General features: G+C 34.6%; 5 protein-coding genes across 7 annotated transcripts; 2 read left to right on the top strand and 3 right to left on the bottom strand.

Annotated features, from left to right (window-relative positions):
- Nucleotides 1-625: 625 nt before the first annotated feature.
- Nucleotides 626-3,092, bottom strand: LOC17898225 (serine/threonine-protein phosphatase 6 regulatory ankyrin repeat subunit B). The gene is made up of 4 exons (XM_023788785.1): nt 2,631-3,092; nt 2,105-2,544; nt 1,093-1,591; nt 626-933 (listed from the first exon to the last, which is right to left on the bottom strand). Exons 1-4 carry the CDS (start codon nt 3,064-3,066, stop codon nt 626-628), a joined length of 1,683 nt encoding a protein of 560 aa, XP_023644553.1. The 5' UTR covers nt 3,067-3,092.
- A 1,255-nt stretch (nt 3,093-4,347) lies between these two features.
- On the bottom strand, nt 4,348-6,446 carry LOC17896920 (protein RER1B). Of its 2 annotated transcripts, XM_023789508.1 has the most exons (5): nt 6,280-6,446; nt 5,956-6,063; nt 5,396-5,760; nt 4,843-5,023; nt 4,348-4,689 (listed from the first exon to the last, which is right to left on the bottom strand). In XM_023789508.1, exons 3-5 carry the CDS (start codon nt 5,743-5,745, stop codon nt 4,633-4,635), a joined length of 588 nt encoding a protein of 195 aa, XP_023645276.1. In that variant the 5' UTR covers nt 5,746-5,760; nt 5,956-6,063; nt 6,280-6,446; the 3' UTR covers nt 4,348-4,632. The 2 variants fall into 2 exon arrangements, with proteins under 2 accessions (XP_023645276.1, XP_006305649.1); XM_006305587.2 differs by lacking the exon at nt 5,956-6,063 and having other exon boundaries at nt 6,280-6,444.
- A 1,243-nt stretch (nt 6,447-7,689) lies between these two features.
- LOC17896986 lies at nt 7,690-9,134 on the top strand. The gene is made up of 2 exons (XM_006305122.2): nt 7,690-8,602; nt 8,683-9,134. The coding sequence occupies exons 1-2, from the start codon at nt 7,817-7,819 to the stop codon at nt 8,971-8,973; spliced, it is 1,077 nt and encodes a 358-aa protein (XP_006305184.1). The 5' UTR covers nt 7,690-7,816; the 3' UTR covers nt 8,974-9,134.
- Nucleotides 9,135-14,021: 4,887 nt separating this feature from the next.
- Nucleotides 14,022-17,146, top strand: LOC17899037 (probable E3 ubiquitin-protein ligase ZFP1). Its single transcript, XM_006305928.2, has 7 exons — nt 14,022-14,113; nt 14,323-14,421; nt 14,947-15,646; nt 15,727-16,118; nt 16,212-16,316; nt 16,502-16,669; nt 16,763-17,146. The coding sequence occupies exons 3-7, from the start codon at nt 14,968-14,970 to the stop codon at nt 16,907-16,909; spliced, it is 1,491 nt and encodes a 496-aa protein (XP_006305990.1). The 5' UTR covers nt 14,022-14,113; nt 14,323-14,421; nt 14,947-14,967; the 3' UTR covers nt 16,910-17,146.
- A 1,265-nt stretch (nt 17,147-18,411) lies between these two features.
- LOC17899748 lies at nt 18,412-21,513 on the bottom strand. 2 transcript variants are annotated; one of them, XM_006306977.2, is made up of 8 exons: nt 20,931-21,513; nt 20,712-20,819; nt 20,526-20,608; nt 19,860-20,293; nt 19,609-19,772; nt 19,394-19,479; nt 19,148-19,278; nt 18,412-19,052 (listed from the first exon to the last, which is right to left on the bottom strand). In XM_006306977.2, exons 1-8 carry the CDS (start codon nt 21,246-21,248, stop codon nt 18,565-18,567), a joined length of 1,812 nt encoding a protein of 603 aa, XP_006307039.1. In that variant the 5' UTR covers nt 21,249-21,513; the 3' UTR covers nt 18,412-18,564. The 2 variants fall into 2 exon arrangements, with proteins under 2 accessions (XP_006307039.1, XP_006307038.1); XM_006306976.2 differs by having other exon boundaries at nt 20,729-20,819; nt 20,931-21,022.
- Nucleotides 21,514-22,785: the final 1,272 nt, after the last annotated feature.

A 22,785-nucleotide genomic window follows, 5' to 3' on the forward strand; every position in this document is an offset into this window, starting at 1 on the left:
AGCATATAACCTTTTTTGTTATCCGATAACATCCACACATATTAACAAAAATATTATACTAATTAATGTGTTATCCCTTATCTAAATGTATCATATTTAGGGATTCAGTTGTGTTGCAGTTTTGTTGAGTTTTATACTTTACTATCGTTTTATAAGAATTTCATTATTTGATAACAATCTAGTTATCCGATAACATAATTGATAACGACCTAATTATCAGATAACCATATTAGATAACAATCTAGTTACCTGATAACAATCTATATATGCAACTTAGTTATCCGATAATAATCTATATAGCGCATCATCATTGGTGCCTCTGCACAATTGGATCTTGTCAAATCTCATTAAATGATTAACTTGCAACTAAATTGATATAGGGATAGCCACGTATTTTCTCCTCTCTCTCCTATTGAAAAAACTAATTTTAATTTATCAATTCCTTTCTTTTTGTTTTCCATTTATTTGAGCACATACTTTTAACTAACCCTATTCCAAATCCAGATATCTGGGAAAATGAGATAGAGTAATATTTTAAAACGAGCAAGAGAATCAAAATATGTATATTATTAAGTCTAAAAATATTTTAAAAACAAAATACACGCGGGCTAGTATATCCAAAGATTCAATAGGTATAATAGCCTGATCCTTGGGAGGCGACGAAGTCTGCGTTGGTAGGCATTTCATCATGATATGAGCTAGTCCTTGTAACGGGATCATCATCTATATCTCTGACACGGCTGTCGTTCTTGTTAAAAGAAACACGATTCATCTTCTTAAACCAATGACCGATGGTCTCAACTCCTAGATAGGAAAAGAGTACTGTCAGAGATCCACCAGCAACGGATACCATAGCCGGAAACAACCATCGTGTTCCCGGTAAATGCGGTATGGTCACCCAAGATGCCGCAACATAGGCCGTCGCCATGAACCCTACAGAAACCCACATCATCCTATGCGTGGCCACTAATAAATTTTTCAAGGGTTTCCACTGGTAAGGTATGATGCTAACGAGAAGAATAACAATGCACAGCGACGTGAACAGTGCCACGTTGTTACATATTGCAAAGACTTTGAACGCTGCCGTATTGCCTGCGATAGCTTTCCCTCTCCATGGTCCATCTTGGTAGACGCCGCCTGGAGGGTTTATTCCACCGGCATAAGAAACTGAAGCAATCAGGACTGCTACTATCGCAATGGTGTTTCTTGCATTTTGTAATGCTTCTATATGCATCTCATGTTCCAAGCTCTTACGAACATTTTTAACTTTATGTTTCTTGCTTTTCTGTCTCCTCCCTCCTATCTCTGATATGCTTGTTCCGATTAACTCAAGCAACTGTATTACCTTCTTTTCATGAGAGCGTCTTTGAGTATTATGTAATGGATAATTAGAGCGACCTCTGTAATATTGATTGTTCTCAGCCTTCTCAGAATCCAGTTCTTCCGACGTCTTGGTGTCATCACACCTCAGGCAGCTTGATATGAACTCAAAGTCTTTGGCGTCTAGAGGGACAAGGTCGGAAGCTCGATGACCCGTTTTGTTCCTTGCTCTGATATTTATTAGCTTCTTATCAACAATGTAACGTATAAGCTGCAATATATTCAATATATTCTCTGATGTTTTCTACTTCGACTAGTCTTCCAGGCAACGGTTCACACGCTTTGGATGGAGCGAAACCGACGCCGGCACGGCAACACGCCAAGTACCACTGACCAGCTTACCCGCTTCCTCGATCGCACGATCCGCAATAAGCTGCTGTCAATGCAAGCAAACACGACCAAGTATGGTGATGGTTTACGACTTTGGTTAGCTACCCGTAGCTAAGCATCTTCACTTCTTTCTTTAAATTCCTTTGTTGCTCTTTCAACTTATGTTTTTGATGCTTTGATATAAGGACGCACTTGATGTACAAAGGAACTTTTTTGTTTTGAATATATTTTTACATTCATTCAAAAAAAAAGAAAAAATATATATATATATATATATTCAATAGGAATATATTAGAAGAAACGCCACACACACACACATAGAGTATATGGCAAGTAACTAAAAAGTACTTTGGGAATAAAGAGGAGAGAGCTAGGGACAAAGAAAACTACTCACCGGAGCACAACAAGCCACGGAAGCAGCAATATGTAAGACAGTGTTGTCATGTTGATCTTTCTTCTTCATATGAATTCGGGTGTTAATGCCCAAACTCTCCGCCATGAAAACAAAAGCATCTATAGTTTTGTTTCGTGCAGCTAGATGAAAGACTGTCTCTTTTGACGGCGTGAGAATTTCGAAACTAAATGGAGCCTTTAGGACAAACTCCTTCAGGATTAGAACCGAGCCTCTTCGGACTGCCAGATGCAGAGGTGAGAAGCCTTCTGTGTTAAGAGCTTCTTCTAGTCTATGACCGACCCCTAGTAATATACTTGTCAGTTCAATGTCCCCTTTGTCACATGCATGATGCAGTAGCGTTGATGGCGAGCAGCCTTCCACCACCCAAGCTCTTTTTCTAGCTAGCTGTGGAAATCTCTCCACTATAATCCCAACAATACCTAACAGTGATCACAACAACACAGTAGTGAGACATTGAGTTTATACAAGATTACGAAAGCATGTTGAGTTTATACTATAAACTTACAAGTAGATCCACTTGATAAGGCGAAATTGAGTTCATCTAGGTCGACTGAATACGTCTTTTCCACGATGAGTCTAGCGGCCTCCATGAAAATACTTAGAGAAGCTAAGTGGAGGGGTGTTTGGTTTTTGTTGTTGCGTGCGGAACAAAGTTCCAATCCACTGTCTAGCATCTGCGTAACTATGTTTACGTCTCCAAGAAGAGCAGCAAGATGCAGAGGTGTGTCTCCGTGTGCGTTACGGGAACAGAGGAGGTCCGGTCGGAGCTCAATAATCTTGGAGACGAGTTCTTGGTGACCAAGCTTCGCGGCCATGTGCAAAACCGTGTTGTTCGTGTTTTGCTCCTCGCTTCTATCATCCAGTGACGATGCTCTCTCTTCCACCAAACCAAGAAAAGCTGAAAGGTCATTCTGAAGGATCGCATGGAAGATAGGCTGCATCTTAATTTTGTCAAGAAAAAAGTAAGAAGAATGATCTTATCGTCTCAAGTGGTGTTAAGCTTCTTGGTCTTTTTTGTTTTTGTCGACTGCTTCTTGGTCTTTTTTTTGTTTTTGTCGACTGCTTCTTGGACTTTCATTATATAATGGAAGCTGAATATATGTGTGCGTGGTGTGATGTACTGATGTGTATTGTTTTGTGTAGACTGAGTGTAATGTGATGTTTACTTGGCCAGAAGACTTTATATGACCACTAATTTAGCAACCAAAAACGCGTTTATAATTTAAAATTTCACAAAAACGAACGCGTTCCTAACTCTTTCTCTCACGCGCAATTCTTTTGTTTTTTCCACAAGAAAAATAATTAAATTTTACAAAGTCAGCTGTTAAAAAAAAAATGATTAAATTTTAACAACTACGTACGAGATTGATATTTTGTCTCGGAGAGAAGTACAAACAATTCGGTTAATTAACTTGGTTTTAATAAAAATTAAATATGGCTTTAATTAAGATATGTTTGTGGTTTCACAAGTTTTATTTCGACATTAATTATGTAAATTTTACATGTTAAGTAAATTCTTCACAGGTTTTAAAACCGATTTTACCAATCACCCCCAAACTCTAAAAGAAACTTTGAGCATGATTGGCTAAATATTATTGTAGCTCTCGAATTATTTTGTGTTATGTACAACATTCAACACTTACAACTCTAAATAGTCATGTCCTAATCAAATATTGATCAATGGGTAAAAAAACAAAAAAAAACAAGTACTGGTTTAGATTTTAAGATTGGTTTCTTAATCTAATCTTGTGGTTGACAATTTTTTTTTTTCTTCTTATTAGTCTAGTTTGGTTTTTTTTTATTTTTCTTATTAGTCTAGCTTGGTTTTTTTTATTTTGCTTATTATTCTAGCAAAAAAAATTGGCAACTTATTGAGAGACCTTCCCTTGACAATTTTGGTATGAACTAGTATATACCAAAACTTTTATTGGGATTGATGTGATGAAGCCATGAAGAACAAGGAAATAAATTGAAGGAAAGCCAAGGAAATCCCCCAAAAAACCCGAGGAAAATTCTCTAATTTCGATTTAAAGAAACTAAGGAGTTTTATTTTCTCCCAAATCGATTTAACCTGTTCTGTCCGTGAAGAAAGTTAGCCCTAAATTAATTAAACTCACTTCGTATATGAATAACCGGTCCGGTGCATAATGCCTATAGAACCCCGATAGTAGTTGATACCTCTTTGTATTATAAGTAAATTGCAAGAAATTACCAAATAGATAGAGAGATAAAATGGAAAGGTTTTTAAAAAATGGGGGAAAAGAGAGAATGAATCATATTTACAGAAGAGAGGTGTACGTAGGGATTAAAGGGAACTAACAAAAATAACAATTTTCCTGCAACATAAAAACTAAATCACACTTTCCTTTGTTTTTTTTGTTTCCTTCTTCTTCCTTGAAAGCTGCATAACACCATACTGGCAATTTGATTAAAATCATCTCACTACAAAACATTCCACTATGGTTTCCAACCCACACTTGTTTCTGCAGAAAATGTGGATGCAGAAATCAATCAGCTCGAGAGCCGCCCCCGTTGCTCGCAGAAGATCTCTTTCCGCTATATTTCTGCACCACAGATCATATGTGAGCGATATGTTAGCTACTAACCAAATTACAGGATGTGCGTGACTTTGCAGAGACGTGAGCAGTTGGTATCAGTACACTCAACAAAAGTAAGAGAATTCAAATGACTAAATCAAAGTTGTGAAAAACGGGTACCTGTTTTCCGATGCTGAATGGAATGTACTTGTGCTTAATCATGTGCGCGATTTGGCGTCTCATGGTGAGGACAAAGAGAACAACCCAGTAGCAAAGCAATATGGGCCAGAAGACAGGAACGTCAAAGACTGAGAAGAATGTCATGAGAAAGGCTATGCAGAATGCCTTAGTCATGGAGTACCTGCCACAGATACAATCCCATTGTCACAAAAGGGAGGATACTGTGTATTTTATGTGTGTAGTTATTGAAAAAGACGATGTGTTTTCTTCCCAGAAGTTATCATTCAGGAAGGTATTAGGGAGACAAAAACTCAGCAATTATATCTAAACTACAATAGCATCACAACATGATTACGACATACTGAATGCTCATATCATAGCAATAACAACATACTTCGTTAGGACAAAATGGCATATGATGAAGCGCCTGAATACTAATAGAATTTTATATTTTACTTATCAAGAAGAAGAGGATATTTAATGAATATAATCCCAAATTGATGGTACTGATTGCATAATCAGAGTTAGGAACTTTGCGGTATAGGGTAATTACCAGAATTTGAACTCAGGCAGTCGGCGGATAAATGGCTTAAACTCATCAGAACCTCGAGTAGGCAGAGTAGCTCCATCAGAGACCTCGAGCTCAGGGTCAACAAGAGGGGACAGGAATCCGATAAGCAGATTGAGGAGATAGATCCCAAGACCATAGGAGATGATGTAGAATCCCTGAATAGAGTAAACCCTCAAACAGTAGATAAGAAAGACAACAAGTGTTCCGATCCACCTATAAGTTGAATGAGGAGTAGTCTTGTCAAGATAATATTGGTAAACCCTCCATGCGTCATGTGCCTTCTTTTGCACAGGTGTAGCAATCGAACCACTGTCACCACCGCTTCCATCCATTGTGATTCTTGAAACCTAGAAAATGAGTAAGAACACAACTCCGTCACATTACATCTTCAGATTATAACAGAGCAATGATCCCCTGGATGCAGCGGATAATACTGTAATAAAGTTGAAGTTTACACTAATCTATCACATTATCAGATGTACCAAAGAAGAGTCTCCCAGAACATGAAACCACAACATTTCGCACGAAATCAGAAATCTTACTTATAAGACCCAAGAAATGAAGAATAGCTTCGATCTCTCCAAGTGTTTTGCAGAAATGAAGCTTAGCTTAATAATCTCGCTAGTGAATCCAAAAACCCTAGACACAAACTAATTACGAAATCGCGAAAATTAGATCTGGAATCTGAACTGAATCGTTCCCAAAAACTAATCGAAAATTCTTGGAAAGCAGCATTAAATCAACGAGAAGAAGGTGCGAACGAGAGAGAGAAGAGAATCTAAGAATCAATCGGAACGAGAAAAAATGTCGAAGATCAAAAGCATTATAGAAGTTTATGGAAGAAGATGGAGATTCAAAAGACTTACACGTATGGTGAATCTAGGAATAGCTTCCCTCTTCTTCTTCTTCTTCTTCTTCTTGTTGTTGTTGTTGTTGCTGACCCAAATGAGACCTCGACGACGCAGCGAAAAAGAAGCAGATCTGGCTAAGGACGACGATACGACTCAACGCCAACAAACAAAAAAAAAAAATACAAGAATCCGTTTTTTCCCTTTATTTCCATTTAAGATCCTCGTGTGTTTATATAATTACGCAAAAGCCACAAATAAATATTTTCCTTCTTGGAGTGTCAATGTGACATTAATATACACAATCTTATAATTATAATTATTTCCTGCTTACGTGTTTTAATTACTATCCTTATTACAGTTAGCATCTTTTTATCTTGTTAGAACTTATACGTAACAAGTAGAGAATTATTATGAAACATTCTTCTAAAAAAATTTCATAAAGAACTAAAAATTATAACTTCAAAATAAAAATATAAGATTACGTGTATAATAAGTATAAACTACTACGAAGAACAAAAATAAAATGTGAAAAATTGACCAAAATATATATGAATATCTTGAATTGGCCACATCACTTTATAATCATATCCACGTGATTACATACATAAATAAAACAATCAACAATCAAATCCATTATACTATATTCATTTATTCAAACGACTCATCATTCGTTCGTTCTTATCAGTAATTGAACCACTTGTCATGCACATACATAATAAACATTACGGCTTTTTGATGATCTCTACAAAACTCGTGATTATTGTTTTTTTTTGTTTCTGTTCTTTTCTAATCTATACTGTAATACTGATTATGATACTTTGAATACTAATCTTTTGTATTTATTCTCCAAATACGTGGTTTTATTATGATTACACTACGTACTAAGGGTTATACTAATATGTATATAAACAGAGAAATCACATGGCTTGTGGACTATTCTGACATTGATTAATTATTATGACATCTCTTAAAAGCAATCATAGCTTTGTTGAACCTCTTTTTTCTTCCCTTTATAGTTGTTGCCAAAATAATGTATTTTACTGGTTATTCACTTTTAGATACCTATATTTTCACATAACTTTTAACATATACACAACTATTATACTCTATCTATTTAGTTGACTTTTATAGCTCTATCTATTCTTGTAACTTGTAACTATTTTATTCTGTAATAAGTTCCAATTTCAGCATTATTATTGTTTTTACCTGGAAAATCCTTAAAATATTATATTCAAAACCCAATATATTCACTCCACAAAGATATTATTATATATAAAAAAAAGATTAATAATTGAAGAAAGGCTGCCCATGTGGTCACTTCCATATAAAACTCCAGAATCGATGCTTCAAATACATTGGATGTCTACTAAACAACACAGATATGAACAAAACTCCAACAAAACAAAACACACCCACTTTGGAAAAACAGAAAACCCAATCTTTGTTATAAGACACACGACTTCTCTCTTTTTAGAGTCTCGGTCTCTTCTTGTCTTCTTCTTTTTAACTTCCTTTTTCCTTCTTCTGTAATCTGTTATTGTCTGAAAAGGACATGGATCGTGTAAGTAGTTCAAGTGATTTACTTATTGATGATCTTCTTGAAGAGTACTGGTTCTTTGAGAACTTATTCACGAGGAGATCAGGAGGTTTGAGGTATTGTCACTCAGATCCTTACCCTTCTTCTTCTACTACTACTTCGACTTCTGCGGGAGAAATGGGAGATTCAGATTCTTGTAAGGCTCTCGAAGCATCTTTAATCAGGGCACCTTCTGTAGATAGTAGAGATAGCGGATCTGATCAGATGAAGCTGAGGAGACAGTCCTCTGAAAACATTAGGGTTCAAGAACCGAGACAACTTGGCTCTTCCTTGCAGAATAAGGAACATATGGTCCTTCCTAAATCTGGATCTCGTTCGGCTCCGGGGAAGATTCAAGAAGCTTCCACAAAACGTGGTTTGATCCGAGCACCTTCTTTGCCGCCTCAGATAGATAAAAGAGAGGTGGACCACGAGGCAAAGAAGATGATCAATAAGCTGACAAGGCAGTTCTCTGAGAAGATTAGGGTACTAGAACCAAACAAGTCTGGTGAGCTTTTCTTGCAGAAGAAGGAAACTATGGTACGCGACAAATGGATTAGTGAAAGGAACAAAACAAGAAGTAGTAGTAGTAGTAGTAGTAAAAGTAGTGCCAAGATTTGTTTGCAAAGAACTCAAACGCTGCCAAATAGCATGAAAATAGAAGAAGATAACGAGGAGGACGAGTTTGAAGATCAAGAAAGCGACTCAAGAATGGGATTCTTGATCCGTGAAGCCCTCGCTAGCTCACATAATGTCTCAAAGGTATGAAATGATTAATTCTCTTAACAGGAAAGGTTTTTTGAGAAGTTGAAAAACATATTAAAGTTTGAATTTTGGTGCAGGCTTCAAGCAATCAAAGGCAGAGACCACCAAGAAGCTTGAGATCAGAAGACACTGTTATGGTCAAACAAGGAAGCTCAAGTCCCAAAACGCTGCGTAAGACGTTAAGCAGCATAGAGACAACCAAAGAGATTCAGAGGCTGAAAGATTACGATGGACAACTGGCCGAGCCACGTGTCACAAACGGACAGGCTACACCGCCTAAGGTTCCAAAGGATTCAAGAAAAGAAATGAAAGATCAGATCAAGTTCTGGGCTCGAGCCGTAGCTACTAATGTCCGACAAGAGTGCTAGATTTTGTTTCAGACACTAATAAACTTGTGTTTCTTTGTAACACTAGTATCCCGTACATATGATTCTTATCTTGATCTCTTTTGTGTCTTTTTCTCTTCTTCTGAATCCTCCTGAAATAATGAGATTCCTCTGTTTATGTGATGATGATGTTCTTCTTTCTTTTTTTTTGGGCAAGAAAAATTCATCATTATGATCTAAGAAAAGGAGATGAGCAAAAACAGTGGAAAAAACATTACAATAGTCAATATTTTAATGATAAATATTTTTATTTTCCAAAAGAAAGAACATAATAATTTTGTTTCTACTGGTAACCATTAGAGGAACAAAAGGAAAAAGAACAAAAAGAACAATACGGAACGGAATAAACAACTTTTGAAGAATGAAAAGAAAACATGCAGAGAAGAACAAAATAATAAATGGTAACCAAACAATAACACTATCTTTTATAATATATTTGCTTAAATAAATCAACTTTTAATAATAATACTAGATATAATTTATATATAATGAATTTGACACTAATTTTAAAATATATTTTTGAATGAATTTAAATATTTAATGTTAAAAATAATAATTTATATTAACCTATTATAGATTATAGTAATTTTTATTTGTTATTTATGATATAAACATCTCTTAAATATGTTTTACTATCCATACAAATTTTAAATAATGTATAGTAAGATTTTTTAACATGAAATTCATATCAAAAATATTTTTTAATGTCAATACATGATAAAAATATGAAAATATTATATTATGAGATTAAAATATTATTAATAAATAATTTTTTATTTATTTTAAAATAAAAAACGAATTTTAACATTTGTTTCTTTTTTGTTCCATTTGTTCCTCATCAATTTTGGGGAGGAACATTTTTGTTCCTCATTTTGTGAGGAATGTAGAGGAATGATGTGGAAAAATGATTCCTTGTAAATGGTAAAAAAATTGAGGAATGAAGAGGAATGTCATATTCCTTCTCATTTTTTTCCTAAATCATGGTAATCAATCGAGGCCTTTGTGATTTGATTGCGATTTTTGCAGACTTTCCTAGAAATCTAATTTTTAACATTACACGTAAAATACGTTGAATCATGTTTGTTGGGTTTAAATATAAAGAAAAAATGCAATGACTTGGAACTAACGAGATTGAACCAATTCTTGATTGTAGAGATCTCTCGTAAGACCAAAACAATAAATACTATATGCATATTTATTCAACTTACGATATTTTAATAGTTAATGTACTAATTAAGCCAAGCATCCTTTGAAAAGGATTACTAACTACTTTTTCTTTTCTTTTTTTGGGTGAAATTTGAAAGAGATTACACATCTTCTTTTGTTTCTTTGTCAAAAGTTTTACTAATGACATAATTAAGTTCATAACATAAGACCGTTAATTACGGGTAAATTGTTATGAAGTGTATAGTTTTGCTAACTTCCAATAAAAACTTGGCGACAATTACTATTTTTGCTACCAAATTACATAACAAAAAAGAGAAACACGTTCAACTAACAGACAAAATCACTCACCAGACCTTTTTACACTTTTAACAGAGATGACAAGAAACAGTGCCTTTAGGTCAAATCTCTCAAGTAGACACAAGTATATGTTTTTTTTATAAAACCAAACAAGTAGCCCAATTGGTACAAAACAAACCAAAACAAGTAGCTACTTTTCTGAATTCATTACAAATTTCACTCACAACAAATATTTGGACCAGCCTCCATTTTTTAAATATATTAAAGATCAACACATTAATGATTAAACAGACGTTATTGATTCGAATGGTTAGCGCAGTCGAAATAGATAAATCCGTCAACGGTTTAGTCTATTCTATTTTTGGAGCAAACAACAAACCACGATAGATCAATTCTGTTTGTACATAAAAACGATTTGTTTTTGGTGTGTAACGGTTTTCTTTTGGTTTTTAAGACCGTACTACTACATATACAATTAGTAAATAGTAAATAAAAATGGTTTGGTCCATAAAAGGTTTTGTTCTATTCAAGTCCTAAATAAAACTTTGGATTATATTGAAACATTTTCGTTCGATGTATAAGATATGGACACGAATTTTAAAAAGCATAAACAAAATGGATCCACCATAAGATAACTTATTAGAAATCCTCAACCAGAAAAGGCCTGAATGCATAGTCATCACAGGCCTACAAATCCACTCAGCCCAATATCTAAAGGCTGGTCATTCACTAGTAGCCGTTGATGAACTTCATACACACACACACACACACGAAAGACTGTTACATTTGAGTTTTAATCGGAGCTTATTTGCACTAAACCTAAAGAAGTGGGATGGCTGCAAAAATCCGAAAACCCTAACTCCAAGGAACCAACAAGTAAATTCTCCGGTCGCAAGTATCAAAACCTATAGTGGAACAAACTCATGCTTATAAAACTAACAAAACGACCAATCTTTGTTACTACTAAATATGAATCTTAAATTATTCTACATTAAAAAAAAAAGGCGTTATTGTTTCAGTACTTGTATATGTGTATTGCATGAAGTTTTGTATATAATCTGATAGATTTGGTGGTATGGTAAAAATATTGGTGATCATATCAAAAGCGTTTTGTTTTTGTTTTTTCCATTTTTTCGTTTTGTTTTTTAATTTTAAGTGTCCCGTTCGTTATTTGATGTGGCAATCAAATCCTTTAACCTGACCTGACTGACCAATACAGTCGATAAACAAATAGGGGGAATAAAAAGAGCATATTCTCTAGGTGGGTTTAAGACAGTAGAAAGAATCTGATCCAAACTCTACAGTTGGAAGCAATGTAATAACCCCAAACAGATTTTTGTGGATTTAGTTATAAATTCGTCCTTATCTTTTTTTATTAAGTTACATGGGATTTCCCCAACACTTACTACGTCTACGTGTATGGCTAGTGTTATTTTGTACGACTAAATATCAGAATTATATTAGATTATCATACAAAACATACGACGATGACTTCGAGATATATATTGTTGGCTTGTCAATCTGATACACTAAGAACGATATCATAGATTTAAGTGTATGTCGATTTCATTCTTCTACTTTATATATGTTTGACATAAAAAGTCAAACGTATATTCTTAACTCAAAGTGTAGGTTACAAACTTATACGTTACAATTAGATTTGGCCTTCGGGTTTTCGGATTTGTTTTCTGGTACTTCGGATATGAAATTTTGATAATCATATACGTATGAACAAACTAAAATTTTGTTAAGAGTATTTAAAATTCAAACCGAATAAGATTTGAAAAAGCTTTGGTTCCAATGAAATCGATTTTTTGAATATTATCCGAACCAAACCGAGAACCGTTCGGTTCTTATGTAGTAGCCAAAAAATTACCAAAATTTTGATTATGTTCGGTTTGATTCATTGATTCCAGTTAATATGCTCATGCTTTTACTGTTCGTTCAAATTGTATAAGCAATCATGTTATTTCTTCTATGTATTTAAGTCTAATTATTATCTATTTATCTTTACATAGATTAAAGAAACTCAGGAAACTTAAACATAAAGCTAATTTTTAATCTAATTTAATTACAAAGGATGTTTACGGAGTTAATTACAAACACAAAATTTAAGGAAGACAAATACACATCTTTAAATAAGAAAACTACAACGCATTAGAGGTTGAATTCATTGGATATGATGTGGTGTGGTGTTGTATACTTTGTTTTTAGATATAGTTCACAAAGTTGTGTAGCCATAAATTCTAAATTAATATTGGGCATAATTAGGTGTCAAGCTGGTTCAACAAAGAAAGCACATGGGGACACTTCCCCCAAAGCTTGTGTGTTATGAACAACAAAAATACATAAACCAAACAATTTTAATAACTTTGCTCAAAATCTATCTAATACAAAGAATATATTATATATTCAAAAACTTTATAACTTATACAAGTCACCAAAATTAACAAAACATCTCAATGTGGATCATTTAATGAATAACAAAATCCTTTTTAGTATTTTATTTTTCTTTCTATATCAATGAAAAAAATATCTACATTGAATAAAATTTTCATATCTTATAGCTAATAAATCATTCTTAATTAATGGTTGGCATGCTTGATCAATCATCATCTATATATATAAAGTTAGCTTTTTCTCTCTTCTCATGATGCCACCTAAGCATCCACCTAAGCCACATTTTTGTTTAAACATCAAAATAAATTTAAAACATTCATTTAGTACATATTATGTTACTTATTTAATTAATAGAAAGTTTATATAAATAAAAATAAATTATGTAAAAAATGAAATGTTAAAATAAGATAAACAATACTTAAATTTTTATTAGTATATAATTCAACTTTCATTTTAAATTGATCATAATTTAATATTTTAAATATGTTACTGAGTTTTAGAATGGAAGTAAAATTTAAATTTATGGTAGACTAAAACAACATTTATGTAATTGTATATATAAAATTATAAAGAGGAAAAAAATGAAAGTGAAATATATGATCAAAAAGAAAAAAATGATATTTCATAAATTGAATCAAGTGCTTTTAATCCAAATTTGAGTATTGAAAGATAATAATTAAAGAGAAAATAATTATAATATTTTTTGAAAATCAATTAAAAAAAATAAAATATCATAATATGAATAAAAAAACAACGAAACAAAATTATAAACCTCCCGCGCGGAGCGCGGATCAACTGCTAGTAATAAATAAAACAAAGCAAATCGGCTCTAGTAAAAACCAAAACATATGAGATAAAAAAAAGTGTCTACTAATTAATCAAAATCATTAATGAAAAATGAAGTAAGCACATATGACGTCGTCTTTTAATTTTAGGTCTATAATTAGGAACACTATTTTATCTTTTTAATAATATACAAAGACAAATGAGAAACCGAAATAAAATTAATGTAAGAAAAAAGAGAAACCAATGAAAAATAGGAAAATTAAAGAAGAATAAAAACGATAAATGCGAAAAAAAGAAAAAAAAAAGAAAAGGTTCATCATCCGTCACAGTGCGAAAAGAAATAAGAATCAAGAAACCGACGTCTCTCTCTTCTCTTCTCTCTCCCTCACCTCTCCTCTTTCTTCTCTTCTTCCTTCGGATCTCTCTCTCTCTCTTTCTCTCTCCTCCTCCCTGATTAAACCTCTCAAATCAGGTAATCATCACGTTAATCTGATTTCTCTTGCTTTTTTTTAATATTCCCAGTTTCTTTTGGTTCTGGGAAAAACAATAAAAATCCTTTTTTTATAAGTTTTATTTGGTGAGTTTTTGATAATTGTGTTATCATCAACTTTATCTGAAGAGATTGCATTGTTCTTGGTTATGATTTTAATCTCTTTTGATCATCGTTGATTCATCTTGCAGGGAGTTTTTGGTTTTGGATTCTCAGGTAATTACCAAGTCTTTGTTTCTTTTGCTGCTGTTTGCTCTGCCCCCATTGAAGCTTTTCTTAATGTTCTCAAGGTCAGACCTTTCTTCTCTCTTTCTTTGCTTTATTCTACTTTAGGCATGGTGGGCTTGTTTCCTGTTTCTGTTAATGTTAGAAAGTTTTGATCTTTTTTTTCTTATGGCGTTTGAAGAATTGTTATTGTTCTATGAATTTGGTTTTGGATTTTTTCTCTGCAGCTAAAAGTTTCAGTCTTTGTTCATTTAGTTTCCGTGAAAAAATGATCTTGGCTTTACCCTGTTTCCATGAGTTTGAGAATGCACAATGCGGTTCTTCCGAGAATACGGTTTCTATTAGAGACATTTTTCTGAGGCTAAATCAAGGAGACCATGTGTTTCGTATGTTTTGGTTTCGTTACTTAATTTCCAAACTCATAAGTTTGTGCAGATGACAATGTGATAGCTTAGTTTTTAAGTATCAGCTTGAGATAGTAATAATGTTGCATTGGTTTGAATCAAGAAGTTCGATTTCTTACTCAATATATACTTTGTTGTGTCACCATATGGTTTGTTGATGTTTTTATGACTCAAAACCCTTATCAGAGGGCTTCTGCAGCAAGCGAAATGGGACAAAGAAATAGGACTGTTGATTTAGAAATGGAGCAGCAGCAAGCTCAAGCTTCTCTCCAACCAGAACCTTGCATCCTTTTAGGCACCTTTACCCAACAACCGGATAATATTAGTAATGTCCCTGCCATGGTCGCAAATGTTCCTAATTTAGAAGCTCATTCTCTTCAAGACCCAACTTATGACAACTCAGCAATGTTCTACGGTCTTCCTCAGTACCATCATCATCCTCATCAGCGTGTTCCAGCGAATTTCTATGTCCCCTATGTGGCGTTTCAGGCTCCTCCGGGTCAGTTACCATCTTCAAGCAGTCACGGTGTAGTTGGAGTAAGTCCTGATCATGAATACGAAAGAAATGCTCATTTTATGGATAACTCAAGAGGGACATATAAGCGAAAAAACGCTGAAGGAGTACCCGGACAACCTCAATATTTAAGTACCTTAGCAGCTCCATTCAACGCACCAGAGACCATACCACCTTTTGGAGGTGCTCGGACCAGACTAGGGAATGTTACAGTGAACCCTGTGCCCCCTCCTCATGCACCAAACAACTTCGTTCAAGGAAACTATGCAGGCCATCATCCTTTTCCACCACCTGGCTCAGTCTGGTATGATCAACACCATGGCAGGTCTGATGGTTCACCTTCGTTTTGGCCCCACACACCTTACATGCACGGTACTTGATTAACACACAATCTCTTTTCAAAATTTCTGAACTTCTAAATCTTATTTATCTATCTTTGAATGACCTTTCAGGTAGTAATATTGTCGCTGGTTCCATAGAGTCTAGTAGCAGAAACCCTACAGCATTTATGTATCCTTCACAGTTAAACCCGAGGGACCTCTATTATAGTCATCATCACCACCCAGCACCTCCTCCTGTACAAGGCGTGAGAGGCCAGACCGCCACATTATATCCTCACATGGCTTCCTCGGCCTCATACAGAGTTCCTCATGGGAGCTTTGCTCCTCAGAACACAATGAATAGTGGTCCCCCGGGATCAGAGATGGGTTCTAGTCACGTGGGTCCGATTCAACCAACCGGGTTTCGGATATACCAGCATCATCAACGAGATGAATCTGTACCTGTAGCAACTCTTAGACAACACCGTGGTGGAGTTCCTCGGCTTAGAGTGATGCCTGATGATGTAACTGTCTTGCCTCAAATTTTCTGTCTCATCTTTCTCCATGCCCGTCATTGCTCAAGGTTCTGTATCTTTTGGTTCTCTCAATGTGTATAGGAAGTTGCGCTTTTGGAATTTGGTGACTTCCTTGGTGGTTCTGGAAATAATCACATTGATCATCATCGAGATATGCGATTGGACATCGAGGAAATGTCTTACGAGGTGAGCCCATTACTACTCTTTGCCAATGTAGTTATCAGAGTTAGGAGCTAAAATTCGCCTTCTTTTATTATCTTTTCCCTGAGAAGATTTTGGGTTTAGCATGAGCTTGAGAATCCACAATTCAATTCTTTGTGATCACGGTTAGGATTTGGTTGATCTGATTTGAAAATCGGGGATTTGAACAGGAGCTACTTGCGTTGAGTGAGCGAATTGGGACTGTAAACACTGGTTTGCCGGAGGAAGATGTTAAGAATCATTTGAAAACAAGAACATGTTCTGGCATCAACCTTGAAAAAGAGTCGTTGTCTCCACGGAGTAAAGATTTAGAAACTGAACCCTGCACGATATGTCAGGTAAAAGATAGCCAACTATCAAAACTATTAAAAATGGCAGCACAGGCTTAGATTTAGAGGGCTAAAGATTCCTCTCAATATCTTTCTTTACAGGAAAGCTTCAAGAACGAAGAGAAGATTGCGACTTTGGATTGCGGGCACGAATATCATGCAGAATGCTTGGAGAAATGGCTGATTGTGAAGAACGTTTGCCCAATCTGTAAAGCAGAGGCACTGGTTATGGAGAAGAGAAAGGTATAGGAAGAAGAATGGCTATCTAATCTATTGGGTTTATATATATTTATATATAAAAGAGACGTTTAAAGAAGAGAAGAAAACAGAGTTTGAGTTTGTTTTCAGCTCCAAAAGAATTTTCTGTAAATTTGTACCTTTTTTTTTGTGCACATAAATATGTGTGAATTGGTCAAAAACTGTCATCTTTTAATTGGTTTCTTGGCTACGTGATAATGAAAATTGTACAGGCTAATTTGGTTTCTCTAGGGGTTTCCTTTCTCCTTATACTTCTCTTGTTTTTTGTCATTTGGTTAGGCTTTAATGATCTTATTTTGCTTCAGTCATTTTCATTTGCAATGTTCTACAAAGAGGTTGATCTAACACAAGTTCGTGACAAGTGTATACAAGAACTTCCCACTTGAGGTCATCTTTGCATATGTACTTGGGAACCTTTACTTTTATAGTCTTTAGATGTCGTTTAATCTGGATTATACTATAACATAAATATGGATCCTCACTAGATCAATTTATCAAACATATTCCACAAAAGAAGTTAAATGTACTGGCGTTCTCATAGGATCCTACTAATAACCAGTATCCACCACAATATATTGCTTGTTACTACATTGTGACATTTTGATGCTTTGTCTCCTGTGTATAACTTGTTGATGCTCAGTTCTGATCTGATATACTGGTTGGTTCTGCAGCTTAGGTGTACTTGTTGTCTAGTGTTGGGTTGTCATCTCGGGAGGTGATTCTGTCTCCTGCAGTCCCAGTTTACGTCCTTAGGTTCGACCGAAATGGAATCTCCAGAGGTTAGTATATGTTATCGAGAGTTTAATCCTTGATCGATCATCTTTTGGGTTTGACTTCTCTCGGGTAAATATCTATCACCTCGTTTTGACATTGGATGATGCCTTCTTCCTTACCCCATGGGTTCAGATTTCTTCAGTTCAATAATATGCAATGTTTGACACTTTCTTAGTAGATGAGGTGAGTTTAGCTACCTTCTACATCCACTTGTACCTTTAAAACATAATTTTTTCACATGGATCAAGACAGAGCTGATGAAGGTTCAATGGCAATATGTTCGTGTAATAAGGAAAGGTTTATAATTTGAAAAGGGAAAAATGTTATTTAAATCTCGAACTTACACATTTTGGCCATTTTAATCTTCGACTTTCACTGTGGCCATTAAAATCATAGACTTCTCGTTGACATTATTTTTAAACCACTATCTTCTGTTGACTGAGCCAGATTGAGCATATCGGCAAATCAAATTGGACTTAAACAGAGATCGATTAACGATCTTAAACGGCTGTTAACTCATCTATTAGAGAATTTGATTTGACGAAATGCTCAATCTGACTCAGTCAACAAAAGATAGTGATTTAAAAATAACGTCAACGAGAAATCTATTATTTTAATGGCCACAGTGAAAATCGAAAATTAAAATGGCCAAAATGTGTAAGTTCGGGATTTAAATAACATTTTTCCCAATTTGAAAACAAATAACAAGAAGTTCCCAATTACAGTAAACTTTTTTAGTGAAACTACAAAATCAAACTACTCAAAATCGATGTATATCTTCTACCATAGTATCATGTATACTAAAAAGAAAAATGGGGGTTCCTTATAATTTGAGTAAACTACTCAAAATTGTTTGGCCTAAAAAAATAACACTATTCAAAATTGTAAATCTTGTTCCAGTTCCTTCTGTGTTCTCGCAAGAAGTTGAAAAACTCTACGTTGTTGCTATTCTTCAAGAATCCGTAAACTTTTGTAACATAACCAAAATCTCGTCCGTAGATGTGACTTGCACATGCTGCTTTGTAACTCATCATCTCCCAGTCTCCTGTCACTATACTGTTTTTTTTTTCTGTCTCGAGCATTTCCGGGGAGAAATGGCGGTTTAGCCAGCACTTAGCCCGAAGAGCCCATAATTTACTGGTGAACATTTTTGGCGTCGGGTTGTATCTAACAGAATATGACTGTTGGTTTCGTTTATCTCCAGATCTGTCGTCGAGGCATACCGACATTCGGTCTTCATCAAGATTCTCAAAGAAGAGACTGAAGCAAGAGGCTAACTCTTTCCAGATTTCAGGCTCAGGAAAAGAAGCTTCTACATGCAATGCTATCATTTCGATTAGTGAGTCTCTACTATACTCATCTGCAGGTAACAAAAAAAAAATGGTACTATTAACAACTTACGCAATATTCAAGGTCTTAAGACTAAAAGGGGTCTGATAGCTTGATCTTAAATACCTTCTATGCACATTCCAATAAGCTTTTTAAGGGTAGTTATACAACAAGGATCAATTTTTAAGATATCTTCATAGGATTTTGCAAGCATGTCGCTGTTACGATGAAATTTCTCCATCATTAGGGCCTTAATCCTACAGTTGAGCAAAAGAACCAAAACCCCCACTTCAGATACTCCTCTGTTTCCATATTCTAAAGTCCTAAGGCGGGTACATATACTAAACAGATAATGAAATTATCTTTTTGTACCTGAAAGGTTTTATGTCTTGTACTTTTTTGCACATCTCCTCGACCACTTTCATCGCTTCATCTACATGACCTCCAATTAACAGAAGCTATAAGGGAATTTAAGATAAGAGAAAGGAAAAAACAAACATCTAATTAGTGTGAGACATTCCAGCTCTAAGGGAAAAACATGATGACATTATCAGACACATAAGCAAAAAATTTATATAAGTTTTTACCTGTACAAGTGGATGTAATGCCGGCAAAGATACATGACACGGGGACTGAAGAGTTTGCCGCATATGTTTCACAGCATCCTTATAATACGAATCATTGACAATCCTATTGTAGCAATCAGGATCTTTTGGTGGTTTTAAAGGAAGCAACCATGGATCCATGTCGCCTAACATCGGAAAAAAGAAGCCATATTTCATCAGAACTGGTTATGGATTATAGCATAATGCAAGCTGAAGAAATATTCAGTACTAACCAAGAATACTAATAACAGTGGGATCAAATTCAACTCCATCCCGTAAAGAGCCTTCGTTTTCTTCAGAGGTTGCATAGAGTTGTGGTGAAGTGGTAACATGTGGAGTACTCTTTAGTTTTACCTTCGTATCCATCTTTGTTCCTGAGTCACTGATTGACAAATGGGAACCCTTTTTACCATTCATGACGGAAGTCTCTGAATCTTTTCTAGCAGAAACCTCTGACGCCACAGAGCAAGCCGAATCATCCCCGCCTGAACACTCAGCCAGACTATTGGATTTTGATTCCGACATATTGGATAAGCTTTTGTTGTCATCATCTGCCTCTTCAGGCTGTAATTCCTTCGAGAATTTACTACACCACAACTTGTAGAATATGATTCCTATAAAAAGATTGGCCCGTGGAAGCATTCCAAAATCACGGTTCTGCATCAAGCTACCAAAAGATAGAAAAACAGAAATCATCAAAATTAATCCAAGCAGAAACTTAGCACACCACCCTCAGGAAAGTGGAATTATGCATTGGTGGATAAACATCGACCATCTCAATGAGTATACACAATTACAAGATAACATGTGCACTGAAATAGTATGCTAACTATATAAAAAAAATCAATAGAAATCCCAACATCCCATTAAAAACTAGTTCAAGAAGATACCAATCGTACCTGATTGCAGCACTTTTAGCGTCAGTGTGCATCTCATGCTCAATAAAATGACAAATTTGCTCGTACCAAACCAAGAGCCTCTCCTGTCCAAATGAGCAATGTTATCCTAGAGCTATAGAGCAATATTCAATCAAGAACTACGATACACACAATCAAGTTAACGAAATTACAAATCTAAAAAGGAACCTTTTTATGTTGTTTACCAATCTGCCCAATCCAAGTATCATATATTCTTCCAATCTCATCGGCTTTCTTTTTCTGAGTTTCCGAGTGATTTACAATTTGTATATGAGCCTGCAAACAAAAAAACAAAGGAACAATAAGATACATACAACAACAGAGAAGCAAGCACAATTTCATCATTTGGAGATTATTAATAAAGCAAAACTTCAGAACTCAAACGACCTCGTATTTGAGACGATTCATCTTGGGGCAATGATCATTCATAGTCCCTTTCATCAGAACTGAAAGAACACGACTTGCATCACTCCAATTTCTCCTACGAAGAAGCTCACGAAGGATCCCTGGTAATCTATTGAGATACTCGCTTCTGCTTTCATTATTTCCAAGACTCAGAAGATAAGATGGTTTTGCTCTACAGAGATGAACTCTCTTGTACTTTTGTGTATCTGGGGCGACAGAGTCAATCTCTGAGCTACTCACACGACGACGCTTAAGTTTAATTTCTTCACACTTACCAGATTTCTCTTCCGTTTCTACCATTACCCTAACCTCCCAAATCTTCGTGTGAATCGATACTCAGAAGTTATATAATTGAGTGAAATCCGAAAATTTAGCTCAGAGATAATGATTTAGGCGAGAATTCTCGAACCCAGAAAGAGGAAGATGAAGAAGTATACTTGTAAGAGAAGTTTAAACGTCACAAAAAAAAACGAAGCTTTCCCTTTAAGGGGGTAGTAGGGTTTTGGACAAAGATAGAAAAATCCAAAACCCTAAATACCTACCATACCACCATAGAAACAGAGAGAGGAAGAAGAAAAGGTAGGTACAAATTGAAGGAGGGGAGATGATAAAATCTTAAATCCTGAGATTTCGCTCTTACTTGATGGGCCTTTAGGCCTATTTTAAACTGACGAAGCCCAATTTTTTTTTCTTTTTCTTTTGTCAACAAAGCCCAATTGTTTTACCTCATTTTTTTTTTTTTTTTTTTTTGTCATCTAGTTTTTTTTTTTTTTTTTTTACCTCATTCAAAATACCCAAACATGCGTGTTGTTTTTAATTAACAAACTACGTGATGTTTTGGATCGTTAAACTTAGCACAGCGTCGCGACCGCGTCCTTAAACAATCTTCGTTTGTTTTTTTTTTTTCCCTTTAATAAAATGGATTTTTAAAATAGTGTATTATTAAGTTTCTTTTATATGGTATCTACAGTGTCGGCAAAAATTGACTAATATTTGATTTTATGCCCCTGAGATTAGCTTAATATTACACGTGTGGCCGCGTAATCAAATCCGGTTAATTATGACTAAACTAACGAACGTTTCTAAGCTGTATAAGCGTACAGTTCCCGTAACGCCCTTACCTACTTTGTTTTTACTTTTTATTTTTCAGCCCCTGCCTACGTTACTATAGTTGAAATTGACCCCAAAAGTTTTTTAAAAAGTTGAGATTAAGGTAAGACAAATATTTTTTTGACTATAAATACTGAAACATTTATAAAAAGGGAAAAAAATACCCCATCATAAATAACCGAAATTTTCAAAAAACAATGTGGACATATCTACCCCATTAAAAATCTTGAATTGATGATACCTTTACCTACTTTGTTTCTATTTTTCTTTTCTTTTTGAATTGAAATTTTTATATATTTAAATATTAAAATGCTAAAAAGGAAAAATATAAAATAAATTTTGAAAAATTCATATGCTGAATTGAATTTGAGGAAAACCATTAATGTAGGGAAGAAGTATTAGTCAAGTATCCCGAAGAATTTTATTTTTTCTTAAATAAATTACATAGTCATCATCTTTTTGAGGTGGACAAATATTATATGATTAAAATTTAAATTAATAAAACTTACACTAACAACTACTTTGTCATCTCTTTAAGGTGGACAAAATTTATATTATTTAGTAAATTAAACTAAACATATTTGTATATATATATTTCCTTTATAGTCCAACGTATATAAAATAGAAGAAAATCAAGCGATTTTGGTAAATTATTAAAATACCCAAATTAACAGGGTTAAGATAGTAATTAGACACTGATTTCTTCATCTTCCTTCCTCAAGCTTTT

The sequence above is a fragment of the Capsella rubella genome, unplaced genomic scaffold (assembly GCF_000375325.1).
Source record: "Capsella rubella cultivar Monte Gargano unplaced genomic scaffold, Caprub1_0 scaffold_1, whole genome shotgun sequence".
NCBI lineage: Eukaryota > Viridiplantae > Streptophyta > Magnoliopsida > Brassicales > Brassicaceae > Capsella > Capsella rubella.